General features: G+C 39.5%; 2 protein-coding genes across 2 annotated transcripts; both read right to left on the bottom strand.

Moving 5' to 3' along the window:
• Positions 1–223: 223 nt before the first annotated feature.
• Positions 224–5,031, bottom strand: asah1b (N-acylsphingosine amidohydrolase (acid ceramidase) 1b). Its single transcript, XM_085409538.1, has 14 exons — positions 4,856–5,031; positions 4,659–4,705; positions 3,621–3,711; positions 3,448–3,534; positions 3,265–3,343; positions 3,104–3,178; positions 2,969–3,014; positions 2,743–2,887; positions 2,563–2,617; positions 2,400–2,481; positions 1,794–1,925; positions 1,132–1,255; positions 958–1,014; positions 224–859 (listed from the first exon to the last, which is right to left on the bottom strand). The coding sequence occupies exons 1-14, from the start codon at positions 4,922–4,924 to the stop codon at positions 770–772; spliced, it is 1,179 nt and encodes a 392-aa protein (XP_085265664.1). The 5' UTR covers positions 4,925–5,031; the 3' UTR covers positions 224–769.
• A 1,986-nt stretch (positions 5,032–7,017) lies between these two features.
• Positions 7,018–23,102, bottom strand: frg1 (FSHD region gene 1). Its single transcript, XM_085409539.1, has 9 exons — positions 22,968–23,102; positions 21,951–22,018; positions 21,570–21,692; positions 13,475–13,532; positions 13,024–13,138; positions 10,876–10,980; positions 10,543–10,634; positions 7,826–7,936; positions 7,018–7,170 (listed from the first exon to the last, which is right to left on the bottom strand). The coding sequence occupies exons 1-9, from the start codon at positions 23,024–23,026 to the stop codon at positions 7,134–7,136; spliced, it is 768 nt and encodes a 255-aa protein (XP_085265665.1). The 5' UTR covers positions 23,027–23,102; the 3' UTR covers positions 7,018–7,133.
• Positions 23,103–23,554: the final 452 nt, after the last annotated feature.

Here is a 23,554-nt window from a genome sequence, read left to right as displayed (position 1 = left end):
GGTGGATTTAGACAAGACAAAACAGTCCTGCCTGAAATGGCTTTTTTTTTTTAATTTTTAAATTTGGTTTGTTGCATTAAGAACTAAGGGCCCTCTAATTCAGTTATAGTCAGAAGCAACGTTTATAGCCAGTATCTCCAAGAGTGGGAAGTTAACATCAAAACCATTTCGATGGATAAGTAGCACTAGAGGTTGGACTGTCCTTTAAATTAAAAGCAGAGCATTCATTATTAGAATTCTTTTAATAGTCATAATTTAAAACAGTGAAAAAGGAAGTAGTTCAGTACCGATGCACATTTGTCATTGTCAGTGTGTAACATGTCAGTCATGTGGTGGCAGATCATTAAGTTCCTCTAACTTAACTGTTATTGACGTATTTGACAAGAGTGAGCTGGAATTGACACATTTAACAAATAAACTGACATTTTGGTTGTGTTACACACACACACACACACACACACACACACACACACGTTTCCTAAGCCCACACAGAGATCAACTTATAGACTTGTCCTAAAATACAAATAATTACAGTGGAAAAACAAAATGAGGCACGTTTCTCTTTTATATTAGAAGAGGAAAAAAAGGATTTGGGATTCTCAGAGTTGAAAGTATTACTAAACTGCTTGCAAAACAAATGCTGGAGTGACATGAAACTGGATCAGGTGACTGGTTGCTGTACAAAAGCTTAGTTTTATCCAAAGGATCAGTTGAGTGTCTCTGTGCCAGGAAGCACTTCCAAACTGATCAGGATTCAGTGTCTAGAGGATCACCACGGCATGCATGGGTTTGGGCAGTCCCTGATGTAGGACTCCAGCTTGCCTTCAGAGACCTGCATCAGTGTCGTGTATGTGGTCAACTGGAAAGAAAGTAAATCGAGGAGGAGAAAGTAGTTACAGCCGATCAAAGTACAGTAGTCTTTAATTTTATAAGTCCTGGCAATCATAAAATGCTCACCTTATTCAGCACTGGTTTGGTTGACAGCACATCATACATTGTCTTCACTGAGATGTTCTATTTAAATAAAACAAAAGAAATGATCAAAAGGTGATAAGAGACTCAGACCTAAAGCCAGGTTTCTGACAGAATTCTGTCAGTTCTGGACAGGAAGTGGGCGTCTTCAGTACTCACAGCCTGTGTGGTCTGATTCATGCACTTCATGCCTGGAGTCCTGCGGTCATCCAGGAAGAAAGGGTCCTTCCAGTGGTCGTAGTTTGTCTCCAGGACGTACCACCGGCCCAGCTTCAGATCAATCCTGAGGAACAAGTTGGTCAAACTTCAGTGTGTGACGTGCAATAACAGCAAGTAACTGGACTGTTTACCATCTGACCTCAGCTGCTAGTTAAGCAACAAATCATGAGAGCATGAGGAAAGCAGCATCACTGACTCATGATCCAGTACTTTTGCTGTGTGTTGGATTTTAGCGCCTTAAGCCGTGTACAAACAGGAAGCGATACGCTTGTCACGCATTGCTTTAAAGCTGCCAGCCCGTTGCTTGCAGATCAGGATCTGGGTACCTCAGTGACCCTCTAATGTATTTATCAGTTATATCGATCAATGGTATTATCAATTCTTACTGGTAGTCTCTTTAGTCGCTTGCCTGAAGGTTTACAAGTAACCAAAATAATCACTTTCTATGGTCTCTAGCTACCAAATCGCCACAGATCTACACTGAGATTTTTGCAGGACCTCATGAGGGTGATCTATCATCCCTTTATCCAAGAATACAAGGTTCTGTGTTGTTCAACACACATTTAATATTAAGTGGCCTTGATCTAGGCAGCAGTACTTACTCCAAGATATCAATGCTGAGCAGCCTAGACCTGGTGATGATGCAGCCCTGTCCTGTGCTGTTTCCTCCAAGGATGAAATAGGCTGGAGCGAGCAGCTTGGTCTGAGCCAGACGACTTTTAGCTTCCTCGTAGCTGGAGAGGGAAAAAATAAAAATATTGTTCGCAGAAACCGATTCACCAAAGAAACTACAATGCGCTTTAACTCAGTTCTTATGTTGTAGTGAAACTTTCTTTCCAATGAAAGAATTTTATTTTCTAATCATTTTAATATGATTTCTTTCAATGATTTATAATCTGATATTCTTATGCTTTATTTTTCAAAAACTCAAAAGGAGAGATCATCGCTAAAAAACAAAAAACAAACAAACTAATTTATTACTAACAATGCCATCGAAATCCCTAAGATGTATCAAACAGTGGATGCACTGCGTACCAAATAACAGCAAAACTTAATCTTCTACTTAAATTTACTTTTGTCTTGTTATAGTCGGGCACTGCAGCGTTTCACTGCCTCCCACTTCTACACATTAACACGAAAAGGCACACTGTCACACTGTCTTGGTGCTCATTAGTGGCCAAAAAACTGCTTTAAGTATCAAAGAATACCTGGTTGCATTTTCTAGGACTGATCGAGTGAGAAAGCTCATCCACATCCCATCTCTTTGTCCCAAGATCCACTCCAGGATTCCTGCATGAGAGCAGATCAACACGTTGACAAACAATGACAAAACATCTGATCTTGAGCACGTGTAGAACCCCAAAAGCTCACCAATGTATCCTCCGTCGAGGCTGAAGCGCTCGTTCATAGTCAGGGTGAAGATGTTCTGCAAGAGAAACTTTCCTTTTAATCTTCTGTACTTCCACAACTACAAAGAGCATAGGCAACTCTGCTGCCTTAAATAATGTTTTATGCCGATTGAGTCCTCAGATGTGCTACTAAATGACTCACAGGCTTGATGCCGGTGAGCATGCCAACATAACCGGCAAAGTTTGTCGACTTGAAGACTGTCTGGTTGTTTCTCTTGAAGTCGAGGTTGACCACGAGAGGCTTCAGCCTCTCGCTAATGATCCACGACTTGTTCTTCACGTCCCAGCTTTGAAGAAGAACACACTTTTAACCTGTCTGAGGCAAGACTTGGCTTAAAATTTGAAACCTGTGAAACTGATAAACTTACCCCATAAATAGACCAAAGTCTAAGTTTCTGCCATGAATGAGGTTACCTGAAAAAAGCCAAAGCCCAACAGTGTATCAGTTAATTATTAAAAAAAATAAAAATCACTTCACTGACTCCAAAAATCAGCCCACTTACCCTTTTCGTCTTCTGCAACAATCGACGTGCACACGGTGAACACCTCGTAGAAGATGTTAAACAAGACGACTTCACCTAAGAATGACGAAAACAGAGATTATTTGGATTTCCTTTTTCGCTTACTAGAGAGTTGACTACTTTACTTCAATTCATTTATTTACCAAGAGGAGCCCCTGAAGCAGCTGCGATTCCTCTGATTTCTTCATTGAACGGGCTTGGAAGTGTGTCCACCATTAAAGGCTGTGAAACATTGCAAAGGATTCAATCAGAAACACTTGAGATGAAGTTTAAAAAAAAAAAAAAGTATATATCAAGGAAGTGGGAGAAGAGAAGACAGCACTCACCAGTGCAATGTCGACCATCTCTATCAGCTTTCCGCTCGGCACTAAAGCGTCAGCCAGCTCTTTGATGGCTTCTATCATGTTGACCAGCTGAAGAGAATAAGATCACGATTTTAATGCGCTTTTTTTTCTGGGACTTGGAGCATTATTGCGAAGTGTTTTCCAATGACTCTTACATCTGTTTTTTTGTCAGTAATCACAGCCGACCATCTCTTGCTGGGCGGTAAGTCGAGGTCCACTGTGTACCAGCTCACGGCTCCTTTGAACCTGATTAGAAAGCAAAAGATTTAAAAACGACACTACTCCCCTGCTTTTAGTGGTAAGCCTCCATTCACAGCATTATTGTTCATTGCAGCTAAGTGAGTTCTAATACATTACTGACTTGGTTAAGAAATAATAAAGTGAGTGCAAAACTAGTCGAAGATATGATGACATAAATGATAAATGGCTGGATAAAACTACTTCTTTCGGTTAGAAAGAAGTAGATTTTTTGCCCCGTCTCCCTCCCCTCACTCCAAACTGGTAATGGAAGATGGCCTCCCCTCCCTGAGCCTGGTTCTGCCAAAGGTTTCTTCCTGTTAAAATGGAGTTTTTCCTTCCCACTTTCATTAAGTGCTTGCCTAAAGGTTGATTGTTAGAATTAAAGCACCTTTAGGTGACTGCAGTTGTGACTTGGCGCTGCATAAATATTAGTGAATTGAATTGTCTTTTTAAATTCCTGGGTGGGGGAGTGCAGACATCTAAGGGGGTCCTCATCAAAACTTGTTAAGCCTGATTACTGAAGAATGGTGGCAAAGAATAAATCTTACACTTCCCTTATAGCCGAGAGATCTTTAAAACTCTGTGGATAAAGTTTAAAAGGTGAAGTATCCGATGCATATGTGTTGTCCTGATCCCTGCTATCTATATTCATTATTGGCAGTTTTAGCTTTAGTGTACAGTTAAGACACACACACAAAAAGGGAAGAAAGCTCGCCCAGAGCTCACTTAGGGCCAATGGCAGTAATAAAATTGCATAAAGAAATAATACAAAGTATTGTCAACGGATACATGTGCGGCTAACAAATTTACGAGGAGTAAGTGAAAGCAGCAGAGCTCATTACGAAGCAGGGCTGTTATCAAACACAGCAGTGACTCAGCTACCAGGCGAATCACGGAGTTTCTGTAACAACTCTAAAACATTAACATGACAGCTACACAATAATGTGACATACGTGGGGCCTTTCGGTGGATACATGTCCGTCCGACAGTCTTCTGTGTACTGCAAACACACGAAAGTAACAGCAGTAAATAAGCGGGAGAGAAGGTCACTGTCTCTTATGGTTCAAACATCACTGAAAACAATGCAGTCAGACAACAGTCGAGCTTTGATAACACGGCGTGTTAGTGTGGTTAGAGATATCTTGCTTACCGGAGGCACAAACTGTGTCCATACGACACAGAACGAAGCCGCTAAAACGAGAAGCACACCGGGACCCATTTCAGAAGATCTCCCTCAAACCGCTTTCTAATGTCCAGCTCGGTTTGTTGTTTCGTTAAGTTTACTGCGGAAGTTCCTGCTGTTTATCCCATGACGGCGAACTGACTTTTGCACAGCCGAGGGGAAACAGGAAGAGCTCGAGAATGTATTAAACGCCCTTTCCATTAATAAATGCAGGGAAACACGCATCCCACACGTCTTCTGAGTGGATAAAACAGCACAATTAAAATGGCTTTTGGTTGCCAAGCGAGAGACGTGAACAAAGCAATTACAGAATAATTAAAGTGTTATAAAACACCCCCCAGATGACAGGACAATGGTTGTTTCCATACGGAAGCGAAAAAGGACACCCGTGATGATTTGCATTTATCTTTCTCATGTGACAGCCAGTTATACACTAATATATATGTATATATTAAAAAAATCCCATTACTTTCCTGATTACTTATTTTCAAAAGTATTTAGTTACTTTATTACTTTGTTACTTTCTAAAAACATGATGCACAACCTGAAAACGTTATATAGCAATAGACCTTTCAGCCCAATTCTATTTTTTCCTGCATAATCCATTATATACAATTAAATCAAATGAAAAAGTTTTTTTAAAACTTGTTTTATTAGTTTGAATCTTTTAACTTTTTTGCATCAAGTAAAAATGAAATTATATGAAACATTCTCTGACTTGAAGAAATGTTTTTAACATTTAAACCTATTTTCTCCATATTCCAGCATACAAAATAAAATATTTTTACATAGCAAAACATAAAGTCAAAGATTCAGGACCACTAAGTACTGTTGCTCTTAAGTCTATTTTCACCTGCAATAGTAATCCCTTACTTTTACAAATTACTTGGAAAAAGTAATCAGATTACAGTAACTGGTCATAAGTGGCTGTCACATGAGAAAAATAAATGCAAATCATCACGTGTCCTTTTTCACTTCCGTATAAAAACAACCCTTGACCACGTATATGTATGTATACATATGTGTATATATATATATCTAGCTATACATATATATATGGTCATGTCCTATTTATAAGAAAATTACCTTATGTGGCTTCTTCAACATTTAGTTACTTCATTGCCAGTGTAAACAGGAATCAAAGACGTTTGACAAGCCTGTATTTTTCCTTTGAGGCAGAGCTCTTGTGGTCAGTGTGCATTTTCTGTAAAGGTTGTGCAACAGTGGAGCTCTATACAAACTAGTATTAGACAGCAGACCATCTACAGCTTTTAAACACAGTTTAAAAGATGTTTGATTGATAATCACTTTTGTCTCCATTGATTTTATCCTTCTATGGTTTGTTTTTTTGTCTGTTATTTCGCTTTCTTTTCATTTTTGTAATGCTGACAGTTTTTTTTCTAAAGGTTCTTTATAATTCTGACTACAGGTAGGGACTATGGACAACAATTAGGTTGTGGCTAACTCAACAAGTGAGGATACATTTAAGAAAATATCTGTTCACCCCCCATGTCTAACTATGGGGGGTGAACTGAAATGAATACACATCCTAAAACAGTGAGATCACCAGCACTGCCCTGATACAAAAGAAGTATTTTGTAACTGATTGTATTCATTTTATAACTCATTCTAGACTAGGTTTCATTCACACAGATATTTTGCAGGTGAAAACGTGTAATATCTATGCCCCCATAATCCTGTGCCCAGTGTGCCCATTTAGTAATGCATCAATAGGCCAAAAGGATAAATGCCTGCAGTGGAGGGTAAAACACATGCTGAGATGTGTAAGTGAATTCACTACCTCTTTTGAGTTGCATTCATGTACCCTTATTGCATAAAATCATTGCAAATACTGAAGCACACAGAGTACTGTCAAACTAAGTTATAGATTAACGAATTAGGTATTGCTGCCTTTCATTAAAGCTTAGTTAAACATCAGCCTGTAGTTAATTTCCCACTAAATAATCTTCATAGTTCACATATCAAATACCACTATACAGGCCATTTGATTCCTATCAAAGGTTGCAAAAGCATTCCACAAACATTAGACACAATTTTTCTCCAGAGCAAAGCAAAGCAAAGAATCTCACAAAGATGAACATGGCTGTAAAAAAGGACACAAAACAAAATAAAGTTTAAAAGTTTATTCAAAATACATAAAACACTCACAGTCATAATCCGATGTCATATGATCAAATCTATAAAATGCATTCATTTACAAAGGCATGACAGCAATCCACATTCTTCACTTGCAGTACCTGTCTGCTTTCATTTTGCTTCGCCTGCAATAAAAAAAAAAAAAAAGGACATCTTATATTCAGGGTTAATCAGTGCAAATAATACGTGTATTAATTCCATGATTAGAATAACTTGAATTTAAAAACTGCTCTAAATGGTAACTACAGAGAACTGATTTGTGTAAGACTTTATATACTATAAGAGTAGATAAAGATTATGCCAACACAACAGGATAAAACCTCCGAAAATTTCACTGTGTAAAAAAACTAAATCAGAAAAGAAACAAAAATATATATACCCTTCAGTTTTTTTCTAAACCCTTGAATCCCACTTGAATTTTTCAACTGAGATTTTTTCCAAAGCAAATCTTCATTTAGAGATGTAAAACTGCTATCAGCTTTATCTTTGAAAGGGAATCACAAACAGAAGTGAAGTGCAGGAATAAAGTGGATTTTGAATGCACACATGCTGATCTTGAATGCCACCTTTTCATTGCTTTGTATTACACAGTGTGTGAACACACAGGCCTCTGCAGTACCTGAGTGCTTTCTTTTTACACAAAACACTCCTCTGGCACTTTGAATTTAATAACTTCAGGTAGAAACACTCATTTGGGAAAGAAAATCCCTTAACAGAGAGCGCTCATTAAAAGAAGCGTAAGTGGCTGACAGTAAGGATATAATACACTTATTTTCACACCTGTCGAGCAAAGCTTCGTGAAATTTTCCATCCGTCCTGGCTTTCTTTAGGACAGTGGCGTCGCCCTCATTAACCCTGAGCCTTCGATCTTGAAAACTCTGAAACTTCTTCCTGTAAGACACACACACACACACACACACACACACACACACACACACACACACACACACACACACACACACACACACACACACACACACACACAGAGAAATGTTCAATGACATCAAGGCTTCATAAGCAGCTAAAACCTTAAAAAATAATTCCAAATAATGCTCTCAAGTATTATCTAAATGTTGACAGTGGCACCTAAACAGCAAAAGGCTGAGTGGTTAAGCCTACCAGCTGCCACCAGCGACCACACATACAGTGCTCTTATTTAAATACTCAGCTGCCGGAAGCGTTGAAGTGGGTAGTTGGATTTCCCCTTTAATTAATACATGTTGCTGTGCATCTGAATAAGCTTCACCTGAATATCATAAAGTCCCTGGAAAAAAGCTTAAAATAATCCCTCATTTTAATATAAGCCACCTTAACAACATACTTAAATATCTCAGACAAAACCTTCATAAACAAGCGCGGCAGTGTGTCGGAAAACTCTCCGATATTTACTTTCTCTCCCATTCTGCCTGCATTTTGCCGTTCCCAAGGCACACTCCATCCTGAAAAGCATTTCAGATGCTAAACACTACATCAAGACACAGGCTCAAGGGCAGCCATTATCAACATGTCAGCAAGATGAGTCCATTTCCCCCGCATTCATCTAAAACAAATAATAGTGGCCAACGAAAGCCAAAGCATGCCAAGTAAAAAAAACTAACAAAAACACAGCTTCAGACATATTGCCCGGAACTTAATAGGCCACAGACAGGCTGTATATAAAACACTTGAAGCATTGGAAGCGAAAATGCGCCGCTGCCTGCCTTCTCATCACGCTTTTACAGCAGACCATCAATTGTGCCTTTAAAGGCATTGGATTGATGAGGCAGATCCTTTAGGCGTGATCTTCTTCACACCCAGGCAAGTGTTTTTGCTGTTCAAATCTTGTCAGTAGAGACTGACACTTTAAGATAATTGTGAGGATAAAGAAATTACTGTTTGTTTTCTTTTATTTTCCTCCCTGGTTTTGGGGAGGCAGATGGTGCTCGGTTGAAACTGTAAAATGTCAAATTATTGCAAAATATTAAATTTAATTACTGATAGGAAGCATCAAGTGCTTGTAAGACAAATTCTATTAGCAGTATGAATTTTTTACAAAGAAAGTGTATCAAAGCAGAGTTTATGATTTACAGAAAATGGGACGGAAAAAGGTGATGATCATTTTGAAGCTGATGGTTGGTCCAGGATCGGGTTGTCTAGGCAACCCTCTGAATGTATTTACTACTCTGCCATATGGCAATCACCAGTATCCTGTGCTAAAGTTTATCTTGAGAGCTCCTAACGTCTGGTTGCTAGTGTGTTTCCACAGTAGTGACATCATCACCAAGCCGAAGGCAGTGGTTTTCTATGATCTCTGATCGTGACCTCGACACGAATCGTTTCCTGTGTGGATGCAGAGATTAACCCAACGGACATTAAGCTTTGGCCTTTTCTAACATAACGATTTTAAATTGGGCATTTTTCAGTCTTCTAACCTCTGAAACCGAAGCATCATGTGTAGATGCAGCTCACTGTTTGGAACATCGAGAAGTTGTGACCAGCAGTGTGGTCGGGGTTCAGATGATTTACTTACGCTGAAATATTACAAATGATATGTCATATAAAAGAAGTGTTATCCCTCTTTTCCACTAGTACCTACTCGGCTCAATCTGGTTTTGGTTGTTTTCCATTACAACTGAGAGCCACCTCAATGTGTGTCAGGTCGCCGTAGCAACATGGCCAAAAGTCTTTTGATGTCATTTGTATGCGACACAAACACAACAAAACAATGAAGAACGTTGAGGCGATGGTACATCTGCTGCTCCGTCTACAGCTTTTAGTCAGACTCAAAGACACGGTGTTGGTTTTCATGCTGCTGTTTCCCTTGTTGTTGGGTTTCAAAAAGTTGCTTTCACAACAGTGATGCCACTGGCTGGCCAATCAGTGGCATGTGACTCCACTCACTTGGAAACCCAGTAAAGTAGGTACTAAAAAAGTACCTGGTACCTCTTAATGAATGCCTTTAAATGTAATGTTTTTATGACGTTGTAAACACTGGAGGTTAAACGTTGTTTTTTGAGCAGCTTATCGATGAGACCTCATACTGACTGATACCTATAGCTTTGCTATAGACACAGTATTTCCCTGTCAGATATCCCTCTTTTCCTATCATTTTAACCATCTTGCAACGCCTCACATAAGCACATCAGCTTATCTGTGTTTCACTGCTTGCTACAAGCCTTTTTTTTTTTTTTAAGTAGTGGGCCGTGGTACATGCAGCCGCTTTTTCTGGTTATGGACGTCAATAAATTACAACGTCCTCTTTTTCACAGGCCTATTTTGAAAGAGAACAGAAACGTCTAGTTAAACTTCATATTAAAGGAGAACAAAAGCATCTACTGAACTTAGCAAAGAATAACAGGTAATTATAACATTTACTTATTCTAACTTACGATAACCTTTCTAACGGAGAAGATTCCAAAGAAAATATAAGAGAACTTAACATTTTTCCTTCATTAGTCTTTGTTTGGGCTGCTTACACATTTCATAAGCACCGCTTATAAACAGCAGAGGTTACGTACACATAATTGATCTCGCAGGACTTCACGTTGCCCCTGTCCTCATCTGCAATGTCATCTTTACGCTTGACCTCTCGTTCTGCACAAGTTCGGATCTGTTCTTTGTCCAGTGGGAAAAAAACAAAAAACAAAGAGAAAGAAGAAAGAAAGAGGGAGAGAGAGAAAGAGAGGAGCAGGAGGGAAGTGGTGCGTTACATATCAATACCTTGAACTCCATGAAGTGAGGTCACAACATTTCCCCCTTCCCACTTAACAGTCAGACCCCTACAGAGATTGCATGCTTAAAATCAAAGGATTAACATGCAACCTTGTGGAAGAACACTATTTACACATCACCTTCACCATCTCGCCATCCCCTGCTGTCTTGCTCTTGGCCACAATGTCCCCGTTGTCACTGTAGGAAATGAAACAGCTATTTGCTGCCAGGAAAGCGATTTTACCCTGAAGCAGAACAAAAAGAAAACACAGGAGATGGGGAGAGGGGTGGGGTCGGGTAGATTAGATAGAATTGCAGTGGGATTGGTTGTTGTGACAGGCATGAAAGGTTGCCCAATATTTGATGTAAAAGAGTTTCAAGGTTGTGCTGGGCAGCTTGTTTATAGTTTCAACAAAGCATGAAGGCAAGCAGCACGCTGCAGTGATAAGGTAGATGCTTTCTGCATAATGAGCTAGTTGCTCATAACTTCAGGTAAATGCCATCTCCCATGGGCTTAATGTCAGTCGAGAGGCGTGTTGTATGAATCAGGGCTCTTTGGGGCTGGTTAAACCAAAACAAAACAAAGAAACTAAAACATAAGCGATCCTTTTACACGATGTGACACAACCACAAAATATGCATGTTGTGTTTCAAATACAAATATTTACAAATTTCAAGAATATAAAGTTCTTATTAAAACATTTATCATTCTTCTGCAAGTTTGAAGGTATCCAAAACATATGAAAAAAAGAGAAAACCCAAGTAAATATATTCAAATGTCTTATCAGACCACTAATTGTTTAGTCAATTATCTTACTTGTGTCGGTGCGATCAGTAGAGCAACTTAGTGTTCACAGCATTATCTGATGCTTTAATTTTTATCTTTATTTAGCCTGTTATCTTTGTTTAGATTTCTATCTTCACATGCACATGTTCTCTGCACTTCACTGCACAGTGGTGCTGCTGCTAGCGGGCTAGTAAATGCACTGATTAAATTTGTGCGACTGCCTTTTTAACCAAATCATCTCTTCAGAGTATAAAGTCAGACAGTAAAGGGACTAAAAGGCTGCACACCAATTAAAAGTAAGACGCCAGGGTCCCTCCAGTGTTTGTTGGCAGCCACTTTGATAATGAAGGCAATTAGAAACTATGACATAATCATTATTTTTCTTATTTTAATCCAGTGCCTTTAGCAGTTAAATCTGGCTGGTGTACTCTATCGAGAAGGGTTTGATAAACCCAGTGCAACCATTTACTAGATTTAGTGGAGTGATAGCTTCATTAGCAGAGAATAAAGTATCTAAGGTTTTCTATTCTATGTTTCGGCAGCCTGGCCATCCATATCTATGTGAACCTCGTTCCTTTGAAAACACTGTCCCTTTTATTAAAAAGAGTCTCGTCTAACACGGCAATGAAAAAATAGGAAGTCGGAGAGCATTCAGCCACAAAAGGCAAACAATTGTACAAGTGAAATTGCTTGACGACAACTTGCTAGGGACATTTATTGTATTATATAGCGACGGGTTGGTTTTCGGTTGGATCATCACAAGCTTCCAGGTGGATGTAAATGATACACAAAGGAAGAGGAGGGGTAGTGTGGGTGCTGCACCTGCTTGTTTTGGCCTATTATGCTGATGCTGTAGTGTGAGATCAAGCAACTCTAATTTTCAAAATAAATGTCAGATGTTCAGTCGCGACTTGCAATAATACAAACTGGGTAACTGTGCCAACAGCAAAAACAAAAAGAAAACTAAACAAAAACAAACAAAGGCCGTATCAACTTACTGCTAATGCAATGTGAACGTTCCTGGCAGCTGCAGCATTTAATTGGTGGGTTGAGTTATATTTTGACATAATCACAGAAAATTCAGTAGGTTTCAGGATTTATCACTGTATGGCTGTAGTATTCAGCATGTTTTATATAAGTACAAGATAAAAAAACAATGAGCAGAAGCCACAGCGAGCTGCATTCAGCACGCTGCACACCTCTTCATGAGGTAACAAACTTCTTTCACAGCCCTGCTGCTGGCAGACTCAAATATGCGCAGCATGAGTCTGCCAGAATAACTGAAATTGACATTAATAATAAAATCAATAGTTTTGTGACCTGTGGGATTAAGCCACATTTTCTGTCACCACCAGAAACTACTCAAGCTACCAATCTGGAATCTTGAAAAGATGCGTTTGTTTTCTGCAAAAAAACTCACTGGACTAGAAAGAAACTCAAACAGCAGCTCTGCATGTCATTATTGAACTGGTGGCATACATCGATTAGAAGATTTACTCACATCCTGGAAGACTGGTTCCCATTGTTCCCTGGAGCCAATGGCATCAGAGCGCCCCATCACCACACCCTCAGAGCTGATGCCGAGGTACTTTCCATATCCAGACTTCAAGGCTATCCTGCGACAGCAAAAAAGAAAAAAACCCTAAACAGATTTGTAAAAAAGGCTAATCTAATATTCAAAACACGTTCGCCACAGAATATGTGTTTCTCTGTGAAAAGAATAGTTCAATAACAGTGTATGAATCTGAGATCTATCACTGAAACTTATGCATAAGAAATAGCTCTGTAACAGGCAGCGTATCTTCAAGGATTGATCGCCCATGGGCTGGTAAATTACTTGTGTACATCTTGACAATAGAAACAGATCCTTAATATAAAATGCAGAAATGGGGTAATAAATCTGCTGGTGAGAAGATGAAAAAACAATGTGCAGTTTATCTTTGTATACTCACCGTGTGTCTGAGAGCTTGATGGCAGTAAACTGTTCGGGAGGATCTGGTCCTTCATCATCTGAAACACAAAGCAACATTTGCCTTTTAAAGATTTTACAGGTGTCAGTGGCCCTCTTCAGATTGTTTAAGTGTTATATTATTGCTCTCATTATAATCTTGGCTTTATTCCATTTTTTGAACCCTATACATAGTTTGTCCTAATTCAATATTTAGAGTTTGAACCTTTGAATCTTTGAACCAGCTTCGTATTTTACTTATGTATGTTTTTCATAAATGATGCAGACCCTCTGGTTATGTAGTGCTGTGCTGATCTGGGTGCCTGAGATGAGGCTACTTTCTGACATTTACAATCAGTCAGAGCTTTGAGGAATTCACAGTCCATCATTCAGGTCAACGCCGAGCAGACTCTGAGATGTTAAAGAATGCATTAATGAATAACAGACACTGATTATGTTTGGAATATGTCTGACTGTGACCCAGTGGGGTGGCTAAAAGAACATCCGCATGTTTCCGCTGACCTGTAGGTGACTGAACATTTCTAAAAGGCTGTAACATCCACAGTGTGGCATCAGTGTAGAAATCTCAGTAAAGACGATGAAATCTTTCATCTCCCTCTCGGTGCTCTAGCTTGTGCCCTCTTTTATCTACTGGAAATTGGTGTTTGCGCATGCAGAGGATGAGGACCCACTAAGGGAATTGGGATGTTTCAATCTTCCAGCCATTTTCACAGGTTCTCAATAAATGTGGTCTGAATTAATTGTTAGTAGGGTCTCTGTTCTGGGAGGACTGTGTCAATGAAAAGCGCTTCCTCAGAAGTGCCTGAAGGCAGAAATGGGTGAAAACTCAGAGTTGGCTCTACCCTCCTCCTCAAGTCAACCCCTGTTCAGCCTTTTCAGTCTGGTGTCTGGATTTACTGCGTAAGTAATTACTGCTTTGTGGACTGAAGGCGAATCCAGGAGCCTACGGTAAACCTCACCCCAGATTAGGTTTTTGCTTCTCAAGTTTGCACGAGCATGGAATAAGTAAAAAGCTGCAGACTTTACATCTTCATTTAAAACGACAAAATGAAAAGCAGAACCACTTATATCCTACAGTACACAGTGACCCCCCCTCCGTATAATCCTGCTCTTCAATTATCCTTGCCCATAATCAACATCATGTAGATAAGTATACACATAAAATAGTCTGAAAGTGTTGCAAACAAGAAAATGTTCTGTTTATAAAATTACAGACAATTGAGAAAAAAAAAATCCTCGAGTTAATTATTGTGATTACTATTATGACTGTCAAAGAAAAGCATCCTGAGCTGATACGGAGCTCTTTTGGACTACTGCAGCACTACTGATATATTATGAAACAACAAGCCTAAAAATAACTACAGGGAGTGCAGAATTATTAGGCAAGTTGTATTTTTGAGGAATAATTGTATTATTGAACAACATCCATGTTCTCAATGAACCCAAAAAACTCATTAATATCAAAGCTGAATGTTTTTGGAAGTAGTTTGTAGTTTGTTTTTAGTTTTAGCTATTTTAGGGGGATATCTGTGTGTGCAGGTGACTATTACTGTGCATAATTATTAGGCAACTTAACAAAAAACAAATATATACCCATTTCAATTATTTATTTTCACCAGTGAAACCAATATAACATCTCCACATTCACAAATATAAATTTCTGACATTCAAAAACAAAACAAAAACAAATCAGCGACCAATATAGCCACCTTTCTTTGCAAGGACACTCAAAAGCCTGCCATCCATGGATTCTGTCAGTGTTTTGATCTGTTCACCATCAACATTGCGTGCAGCAGCAACCACAGCCTCCCAGACACTGTTCAGAGAGGTGTACTGTTTTCCCTCCTTGTAAATCTCACATTTGATGATGGACCACAGGTTCTCAATGGGGTTCAGATCAGGTGAACAAGGAGGCCATGTCATTAGTTTTTCTTCTTTTATACCCTTTCTTGTCAGCCACGCTGTGGAGTACTTGGACGCGTGTGATGGAGCATTGTCCTGCATGAAAATCATGTTTTTCTTGAAGGATGCAGACTTCTTCCTGTACCACTGCTTGAAGGTGTCTTCCAGAAACTGGCAGTAGGACTGGGAGTTGAGCTTGACTCCATCCTCAACCCGAAAAGGCCCCACAAGCTCATCTTTGATGATACCAGCCCAAACCAGTACTCCACCTCCACCTTGCTGGCGTCTGAGTCGGACTGGAGCTCTCTGCCCTTTACCAATCCAGCCACGGGCCCATCCATCTGGCCCATCAAGACTCACTCTCATTTCATCAGTCCAGAAAACCTTAGAAAAATCAGTCTTGAGATATTTCTTGGCCCAGTCTTGACGTTTCAGCTTGTGTGTCTTGTTCAGTGGTGGTCGTCTTTCAGCCTTTCTTACCTTGGCCATGTCTCTGAGTATTGCACACCTTGTGCTTTTGGGCACTCCAGTGATGTTGCAGCTCTGAAATATGGTCAAACTGGTGGCAAGTGGCATCTTGGCAGCTGCACGCTTGACTTTTCTCAGTTCATGGGCAGTTATTTGGCGCCTTGGTTTTTCCACACGCTTCTTGCGACCCTGTTGACTATTTTGAATGAAACGCTTGATTGTTCGATGATCACGCTTCAAAGCTTTGCAATTTTGAGACTGCTGCATCCCTCTGCAAGATATCTCACTATTTTTGACTTTTCTGAGCCTGTAAAGTCCTTCTTTTGACCCATTTTGCCAAAGGAAAGGACGTTGCCTAATAATTATGCACACCTGATATAGGGTGTTGATGTCATTAGACCACACCCCTTCTCATTACAGAGATGCACATCACCTAATATGCTTAATTGGTAGTAGGCTTTCGAGCCTATACAGCTTGGAGTAAGACAACATGCATGAAGAGGATGAAGTGGACAAAATACTCATTTACCTAATAATTCTGCACTCCCTGTATGCGCTTTCTTTCTGACACAGAACAATATGATCACTGTTTAATCTGTTAGTACAGAAGTTCCCAAAGTGTGGGGCCCGCCCCCTAGGGGGGCCGCAGAGCCATTGCAGGGGGGGCGCAGTATGAAGAAAAAAAAAAAAAAAAAAAAGAACGCTTGGACACTGCTAGCATAATGGACAGTTTTTTTGACGGGGCTTCCTTCCACACAAACGCAAAGCAGGAGATGAAGCATCGCCAAATATGTTTCCAAACCAACTTCCTTCCAAACCAAAGACTAGAAAATATGGTGAAGCATATCTTCCCTTTGGCTTCACCTGCACAAGTGCCGAGGTAGATCTCCGCGACAGAAGTGGTTTTCCCTGCATCGAAAGCAGCGCTGGGCTGTTCAAATCACAGACAAACAGTATCATTCTTGATTTTTAGTTCACAAGCACTTGTTGTAATGACTAACTACTCCTGACATTTTGGCGATGTTAGCTCTTTATACAGTAAAGTTACAGTGGGATACAAATAATATCAGGCTGATCCTGCCACGATTTGTTCCCTCGGTTCAAATCACGGACAAACAGTATCCCACAGTTATTTTTTTAAACCCATTTTGCACAGAGAGGCATTTTTTGAAAAAATTTATTGATAGCAATGTTGAATATTATTACACAGGAAAAAAACAACTACACGTAAAATAATTACACCGTGATGCCTCTGCCTTTGTAAATAGAGGGACAGTAACTGCGAGTATTTTGTCTCTATCTGCCATTCTGCAATTCATGTCATGTAAACAATAATGTGGAGCACAGCGTGATGTGAAAAAAGGAACATACCTTTGACGTTGCGAGAGGAACTCCGTATTCCTCGTCCACACGTAAACGCAAAACAGGAGTTTTAAAAAAATCTCAGTTTTCGGTGATTCAAAACGCCGTTTCCGTGTGGACGAAAGGTCAGAACGCACAGAAACAGCTGCGTTTTCAAAAATACCCGTGTAGGTGTGCACGTAGCGTAAAAGAGTTAGTAGTTTATTTTATTACTACCTATAGTTTATTGCAGTTTACTTGTATTTGCTTAATTGTTTACTAAATGTTTGAGAATTGAGACATTTTTCTTGTAAAACAAAGGGGGCCTAGCAAAAAAAAGGTTGGGAACCACTGTGTTAGTAGATGTACAATTATCATCCGATCATATAAGACCTCAGAGAGAGGGCGATGCAAATTTTTGTGTTAGGAGTAGGGCTGGACGATATGAGGAAAATCTAATATCACGACATTTTTTGGCTATATCACAATGGTTGATCTGATATCCTCGTGTTGGTGTTGTTCCCAGATCATCATACTAAATGTTGTTCCAGGATCAACGTTGCAAGTGACCAATCAGAATATTGTGACGTCATACTTTTGCAACTTCGGGAAAAAGCGGCGTAAAACAAAAAACTGTTCTAAAGCTGCGTGAAACCGCCTCTGTCCGCCGATCAACGGACCATGACCCTAACCCTAACCCTAACCCTTTAATAAACAGTAAGCAGAATTGATATTGTCCTTGCAACATTGGAATTTCATAAATGCACGAATGGCTTGGCGCGCAAAAGAATAACGTCACAACAATGTGATTGGTCACTTGCAATGTTGAACCTGGAACAACACCAACATGAGGATATCAGATCATCCATATCACAATACACGGTATACAAATGTTATTTTCAACCATATAGTGCCATAGAATTTAGAAGACAAAATAAACTGAGACTGAATGACTACAGACCTGTCGCCTTGACGTCTGTGGTCATGAAATCCTTCGAACGACTGGTGTTAGCCCATCTGAAAAACATTACAGGCCACCAGCTGGACCCTCTGCAGTTTGCCTACCGGGCAAACGGGTCGGTGGATGATGCAGTAAACATGGGGCTGCATTACATCCTGGAACACCTCAACCGCCCGGGAACTTATGCCAGGGTCCTGTTTGTGGACTTTAGTTCGGCTTTTAACACCATTGTGCCTGAACTTCTCCCCTCCAAACTCTCCCAGCTCAGCGTGTCACCAGCTACCTGTCAGTGGATCACCAGCTTCCTGACAGATAGAAAGCAACAAGTGAGGCTGGGGGAGATCACCTCTGAAACTCAGTCCCTCAGTATTGGTGCCCATCAAGGATGTGTCCTCTCACCACTGCTGTTCTCCCTCTACACTAACGACTGCACCTCCAAGAACTCGGCTGTTAAACTCCTAAAGTTTGCAGATGACACCACTGTCATTGGCCTCATTCAGGATGGTGATGAGTCTGCATACTGGCAGGAAGTTGAGCAGCTGGTACTCTGGTGCAGTCAGCACAATCTGGAGCTGAACACTCTTAAAACTGTAGAGATGACAGTGGACTTCAGGAGACATCCCTCAACTCTGCTCCCCCTCACCATATCAGACAGCCCTGTGTCGACTGTGAAGATCTTCAAGTTCCTGGGTACCACCATCTCCCAGGAACTGAAGTGGGAGACCAACATCAACTCCATCCTCAAAAAGACCCAGCAGAGGATGTACTTCCTGAGACAACTGGGGAAGTACAGTCTTCCACAGGAGCTGCTGATCCAGTTCTACACTGAGGTCATTGAGTCTGTCCTGTGCTCCCCCATCACAGTCTGGTATGGTGCAGCCACTAAACAGGACAGGAACAGACTGCAGCGGACTGTACGGGCAGCAGAAAGGATCATCGGCGCCCCCTTGTCCTCCATCCAGGATCTGTACCTCTCAAGAACCAGGAAACGGGCAGGGAAAATCATCACAGACCCCTCACACCCTGGTCACAGACTTTTTGATCTGCTGCCCTCTGGCAGACGGTACAGAAGCCTGCAGACCAGGACCACCCGACACAGGAACAGTTTCTTTCCCCTTGCCATCTCCCTCCTAAACAGTTGACCTGTCACACTGCTCCCACTGCCAGACTGCAACTGCACCTTATGTACATTCTGTAGTATTCATTCCATTTCTGTATTTTATGTATATAAGTTTAGATTAGTTATTTATAGTTGGTTTACACAGCGTTGTGTATGTATGTGTAATGTGTATATATAGACGTGTGTGTGTGTGTGTGTGTGTGTGTGTGTGTGTGTGTGTGTGTGTGTGTGTGTGTGTGTGTGTGTGTGTGTGTGTGTTTTACATTGCTGTGCTTGAGAGCCACCATCTACCGGAACCAAATTCCTTGTATGTGTCTGCACATATACTTGGCCAATAAACACGATTCTGATTCTGAAAACAAATGAAATTAAGAATGTGCTCCTTCATGCTTCTAACATATAAAATTTTACAATAAACCTCAAATTACAGAAACAAAAGCGTAAACAGTGACTATAAAAACAACTGACGAGGAATAGTCACAGGTATCACAGCTGATTTATTTAACATTTTCTTTGATGTGTGGGGAGACGTGGACATGCCAAGATTAAACAGTCTCATTTTGCAGTGGAAGACTTTTCAGCTGGTGGAATAAATTCATGGTACTGCTACCTTTTGCAGCAATAGTTTTATGGCATGCTTTGTTAATGACTGCATTCTGTCTGTGGTGGGGACGGATTTGTGGCATAATTTGCATAGTTCTGTTTTCTGGTCCATGTGAGACACTTCATAACCAAACCATGTCCATGAACAGAGGTAGCCCCTTGTTTAGAAATAAGGTCCTCGATTTGTTTTGACTGGTCCTTCTGTTTGGAGCTACCTGGTTCTGCTTCATCCCCAGTAGCCATGCTGGTATTCTCTGTGCCTGCATCCATGTAGTGACCATCCAAACGATGAAAAAAATATCGCTGTATACAGTGTATTTTGCCACACCACGAAACAAATGATAGATATAATATGAAACGTGTTTCATATTATGTTTTAATTACGTCATCAGTTATATTTCGTCATATCGCACAGCCCTAGTTAGGGGTGATGAGAGCTCAACTCCACCACGAACATGCAAAGTCAGGAGGTCATATACCATAAATTCAGCGACAGGCTCAGGCTCCCAGTGCAAAGTTCTACTTTAATGACCACATCTGAGGTGCAAATGACCTGAGCTGAGGGGCCTGCCATCACATGTAATCACCTCAAACTCAACTCACCACATTCCGCTTTGTTTGTCCCTTTCCCCAAAGTAAGGAAGGCAAAGGGAATGGACAAAACTTGAATAGGGTGAAACTTCTGGTTCGGACTTCGTACAGTCCCATAAAAAACAAAACAAGACCCAAAACAAAATAAAAAAATAGACACCAGTGAAACCTAAATCACAGTTCCTAGGAGCTGATCTTACAGTTAAATCTACAATAGATCACTTTTTTTCCTTTAGTGACTCAACAGGAACTGTTGTGCCACATCACATAACTTTCCTGTTTTACTCCTAATATAAAAACAACACTGAACACAGCAGGCAGAGTGATGAACACAAAATAAATAACTATGAGCACAAACTAGAAGAATCATGTCATTAAAAATTAAATCCTAGATTCACACACTCCTTTTTATAAAAAGAGGAGAATGGAAAGGAGTATCCATGTACATATTCTTTTGTTTATATTAGCATTACCTTAGTGGATCATACTTGATCTACTTGCTAACCTTTCGGTTGTATTAGTTGGCATGCGTTTGGACTGCCAATCATTAGCAACATGGCTAACTGTAATAATAAGCTGCTGTACAGGATTACAAAAGCCTAAGAATATGCTTTTAAACAATGATAATAACATTTCAATAGCATGCTATGGTCATATGAAAACACAAAGCTGGATAACAGTAGGTAGATGTTGTTGCTTACTGACTGAGAAGAAATAATTCCAGCTTGCTGCTTATTTTAAACCACATTAAATTCCAAACCCTCATCCATAATTGCTTAGTACAGGCAGCCTACTGCTAGCCTAGCGCTATCCACTAAGGACTTCCAAGTTTCTTTGCACAATCTGAGTTCAGATTTCATGATAATGTCTGATGTCGCTTAAAACAAACAAATAATAAAAAAAAAAATCTTGAATGAAATTTAGCTCTATGCTGTATAGATACAGCACAGGACACAGACTTCAAATAGTTTTACACTATTTATCAGCTAATAACTTCGACTGTCTCTAGAATAAGCCATGAGCTGCAGAAATAGCTGAACCTTTGAAAAAAACAGAGTTAAATTTTGATGTAACCCCAGTCTCTCCTCTTACCTCTGTGTGGTGAACCAAGTGTGAAGAGACCGGTATCCAGGGCATGGATGTATGACTTGTTCTGCATCTCTATGGCAACTGTTCCTGTAATTTCTCCAAAGCTGCTTACAGACCACCAGCCACCTAGTGAGAAAAAAAGGTCCATGTCAGAGCTTAAATAATGCACGGCACTACTGTGAATTTAAGAGACATTAACAGTAGGGAAGAATATATTCCTTCAGTCATGAATGTATCAAGAATGTTGATGTTTGAATGAGTTTGAACAGACCCCTCTAATTTATTCGTTTTTATATCTGAAAGATCTTAGCTGTTTGTATGCTCAAAGAACACTTACTGCTTAATGGACAAAATACTAATGTAAAATACAGAAGATATACATACCAACAATATCAAGCCTTTCCTCTTCATCTGTGGCTTTTCTTTTCTTATCTTTGTTTTTCTTCTTTTTCCTGTGACATTAATATCAAGATGGAAAAGATCAGCTTCTTAATGAGCACTAGTTAATAGACAAATTAATGTGGGTATATTTTACCCTGCTTGCTAGCTACAAAGTTATATATATATATATATATATATATATATATATATATATATTCCTATGTAAAGAAAATGTTTGTGTCAAGTAAATAGGCAGACTGCTTTAATTTAGTATTTTATTACTTTTTTCACACAAAAAAAATCAAAAATGTCTTAAATTGTACAGTAGCTAAATTTAATTATAAAATAGACCTTGCAATATCCAAGCATTTTCCTTGAAATGCAACTTCCACTCTCTTGGAATAATACCAAATAATATATACTAAATACTAAGCAACACCAAATGAATATTATCATTTATTACTTAATATGGATAAAGGGTTTCAGGACTTCTGTTTCTCCATAAAAGTATTCAGCTCCAGTGAATTTTAACCCAAACTATAGCTTGGAGCTTTCATTTTATGAAGTTATTTATGTTCCTTATAATAAATATGATTTTTTTGCAAACCACATGCTGCATAATGTGGGTTTTTTTTTCTTTGTAGTTCTTTCTCTCTCACTTACACTTTCTTTAACATTGCTAACAGATTAGTTTATGTTACTCCAGTTAACTTATGCTTTAGGTAAAGCCTTCAGGTTGGTGGTTTAACATCACGCTTTATCTTTAAATCTTTCTGTTTATTTTGACTGGTAATTATTTCACTTGCAAAGCCCTTTTTTCAAAAACGTTCCTGTCCAACCTTAAAGACTGTAGATATGTTGGTTAACTACGGGCTAAGAGGTAAGTTTCTTCTTTGTAGCATTACTGTTAGCCTAGCCTAGCGTATTAATTAAAGCTAGCAGAGAAAAGAGCACATAATAAGCCCCGAAAAGTAGTTGAGGTGGCATCGGGTAATGCCACAAAGCAAAAATAGCCCTTACCCTTTATTATGACCTTTTAAAACCAGTTTGGTAGATTTTACGTGTGCGTATTCCGCCATGTCTTTAGCTAATGTTAACAGGTAACACAACAAACAAACGCCGTTTCCCGTTCAGAAAAGTACGGTGGCTGCGAAGTAACATTCTGAACCTGACCGTTCAGCTCACATTTCATTCATTTGTAAATCCAAATGAATGAAACATTGCTACCTGCTACTGTAGTAAATAAATACAACTAATCAAAAGTACAAGAATACTAATCATAGAAAAACAAATAAAGTTAAGTACTCTATAGAACAAGGTAGAGTGTCGTCAGAATATAATGTGCAATTAGTACAGCAAATAGCATACTGTTGTAATGGTATGACATTCAAAATTTTTGAATGTTAGTATATAAAATTACATTATTTCACATGAAATATTTTTTTTTATTCTGTGCTACATTTGCAAATATACAAATTAGTACAGAAGCATTTTGACAGATAATCACAGTTCAGTAATCAGTCAGAGTAAACTACTTTAGAAACATCATAAAATAACATAATCAAATCTCTCCCAGACTCAAACCACACTAAATAAACTTTGCTCTT

Source organism: Rhamphochromis longiceps, linkage group LG6, assembly GCF_057381845.1.
Source record: "Rhamphochromis longiceps isolate RC_006_pf linkage group LG6, R_longiceps_female_GT1.1, whole genome shotgun sequence".
In the NCBI taxonomy this organism is placed as follows: domain Eukaryota; kingdom Metazoa; phylum Chordata; class Actinopteri; order Cichliformes; family Cichlidae; genus Rhamphochromis; species Rhamphochromis longiceps.
The sequence above is the reverse complement of the archived record's forward strand: the minus strand, read 5'-3'. Positions and strand labels throughout refer to the sequence as shown.

Coding starts and splice junctions, on each gene's coding strand:
- asah1b (XM_085409538.1), bottom strand. CDS start 4,924: ATGGGTCCCGGTGTGCTTCTCGTTTTAGCGGCTTCGTTCTGTGTCGTA. Junction 2,618..2,742: donor TGCTCACCGGCATCAAGCCT/GTGAGTCATTTA, acceptor TTTCTCTTGCAG/AACATCTTCACCCTGACTAT. Junction 2,482..2,562: donor CCTCGACGGAGGATACATTG/GTGAGCTTTTGG, acceptor GCTCTCATGCAG/GAATCCTGGAGTGGATCTTG.
- frg1 (XM_085409539.1), bottom strand. CDS start 23,026: ATGGCGGAATACGCACACGTAAAATCTACCAAACTGGTTTTAAAAGGT. Junction 13,139..13,474: donor ATCAAGCTCTCAGACACACG/GTGAGTATACAA, acceptor TTGCTGTCGCAG/GATAGCCTTGAAGTCTGGAT. Junction 7,171..7,825: donor CACGAAGCTTTGCTCGACAG/GTGTGAAAATAA, acceptor TTTTTATTGCAG/GCGAAGCAAAATGAAAGCAG.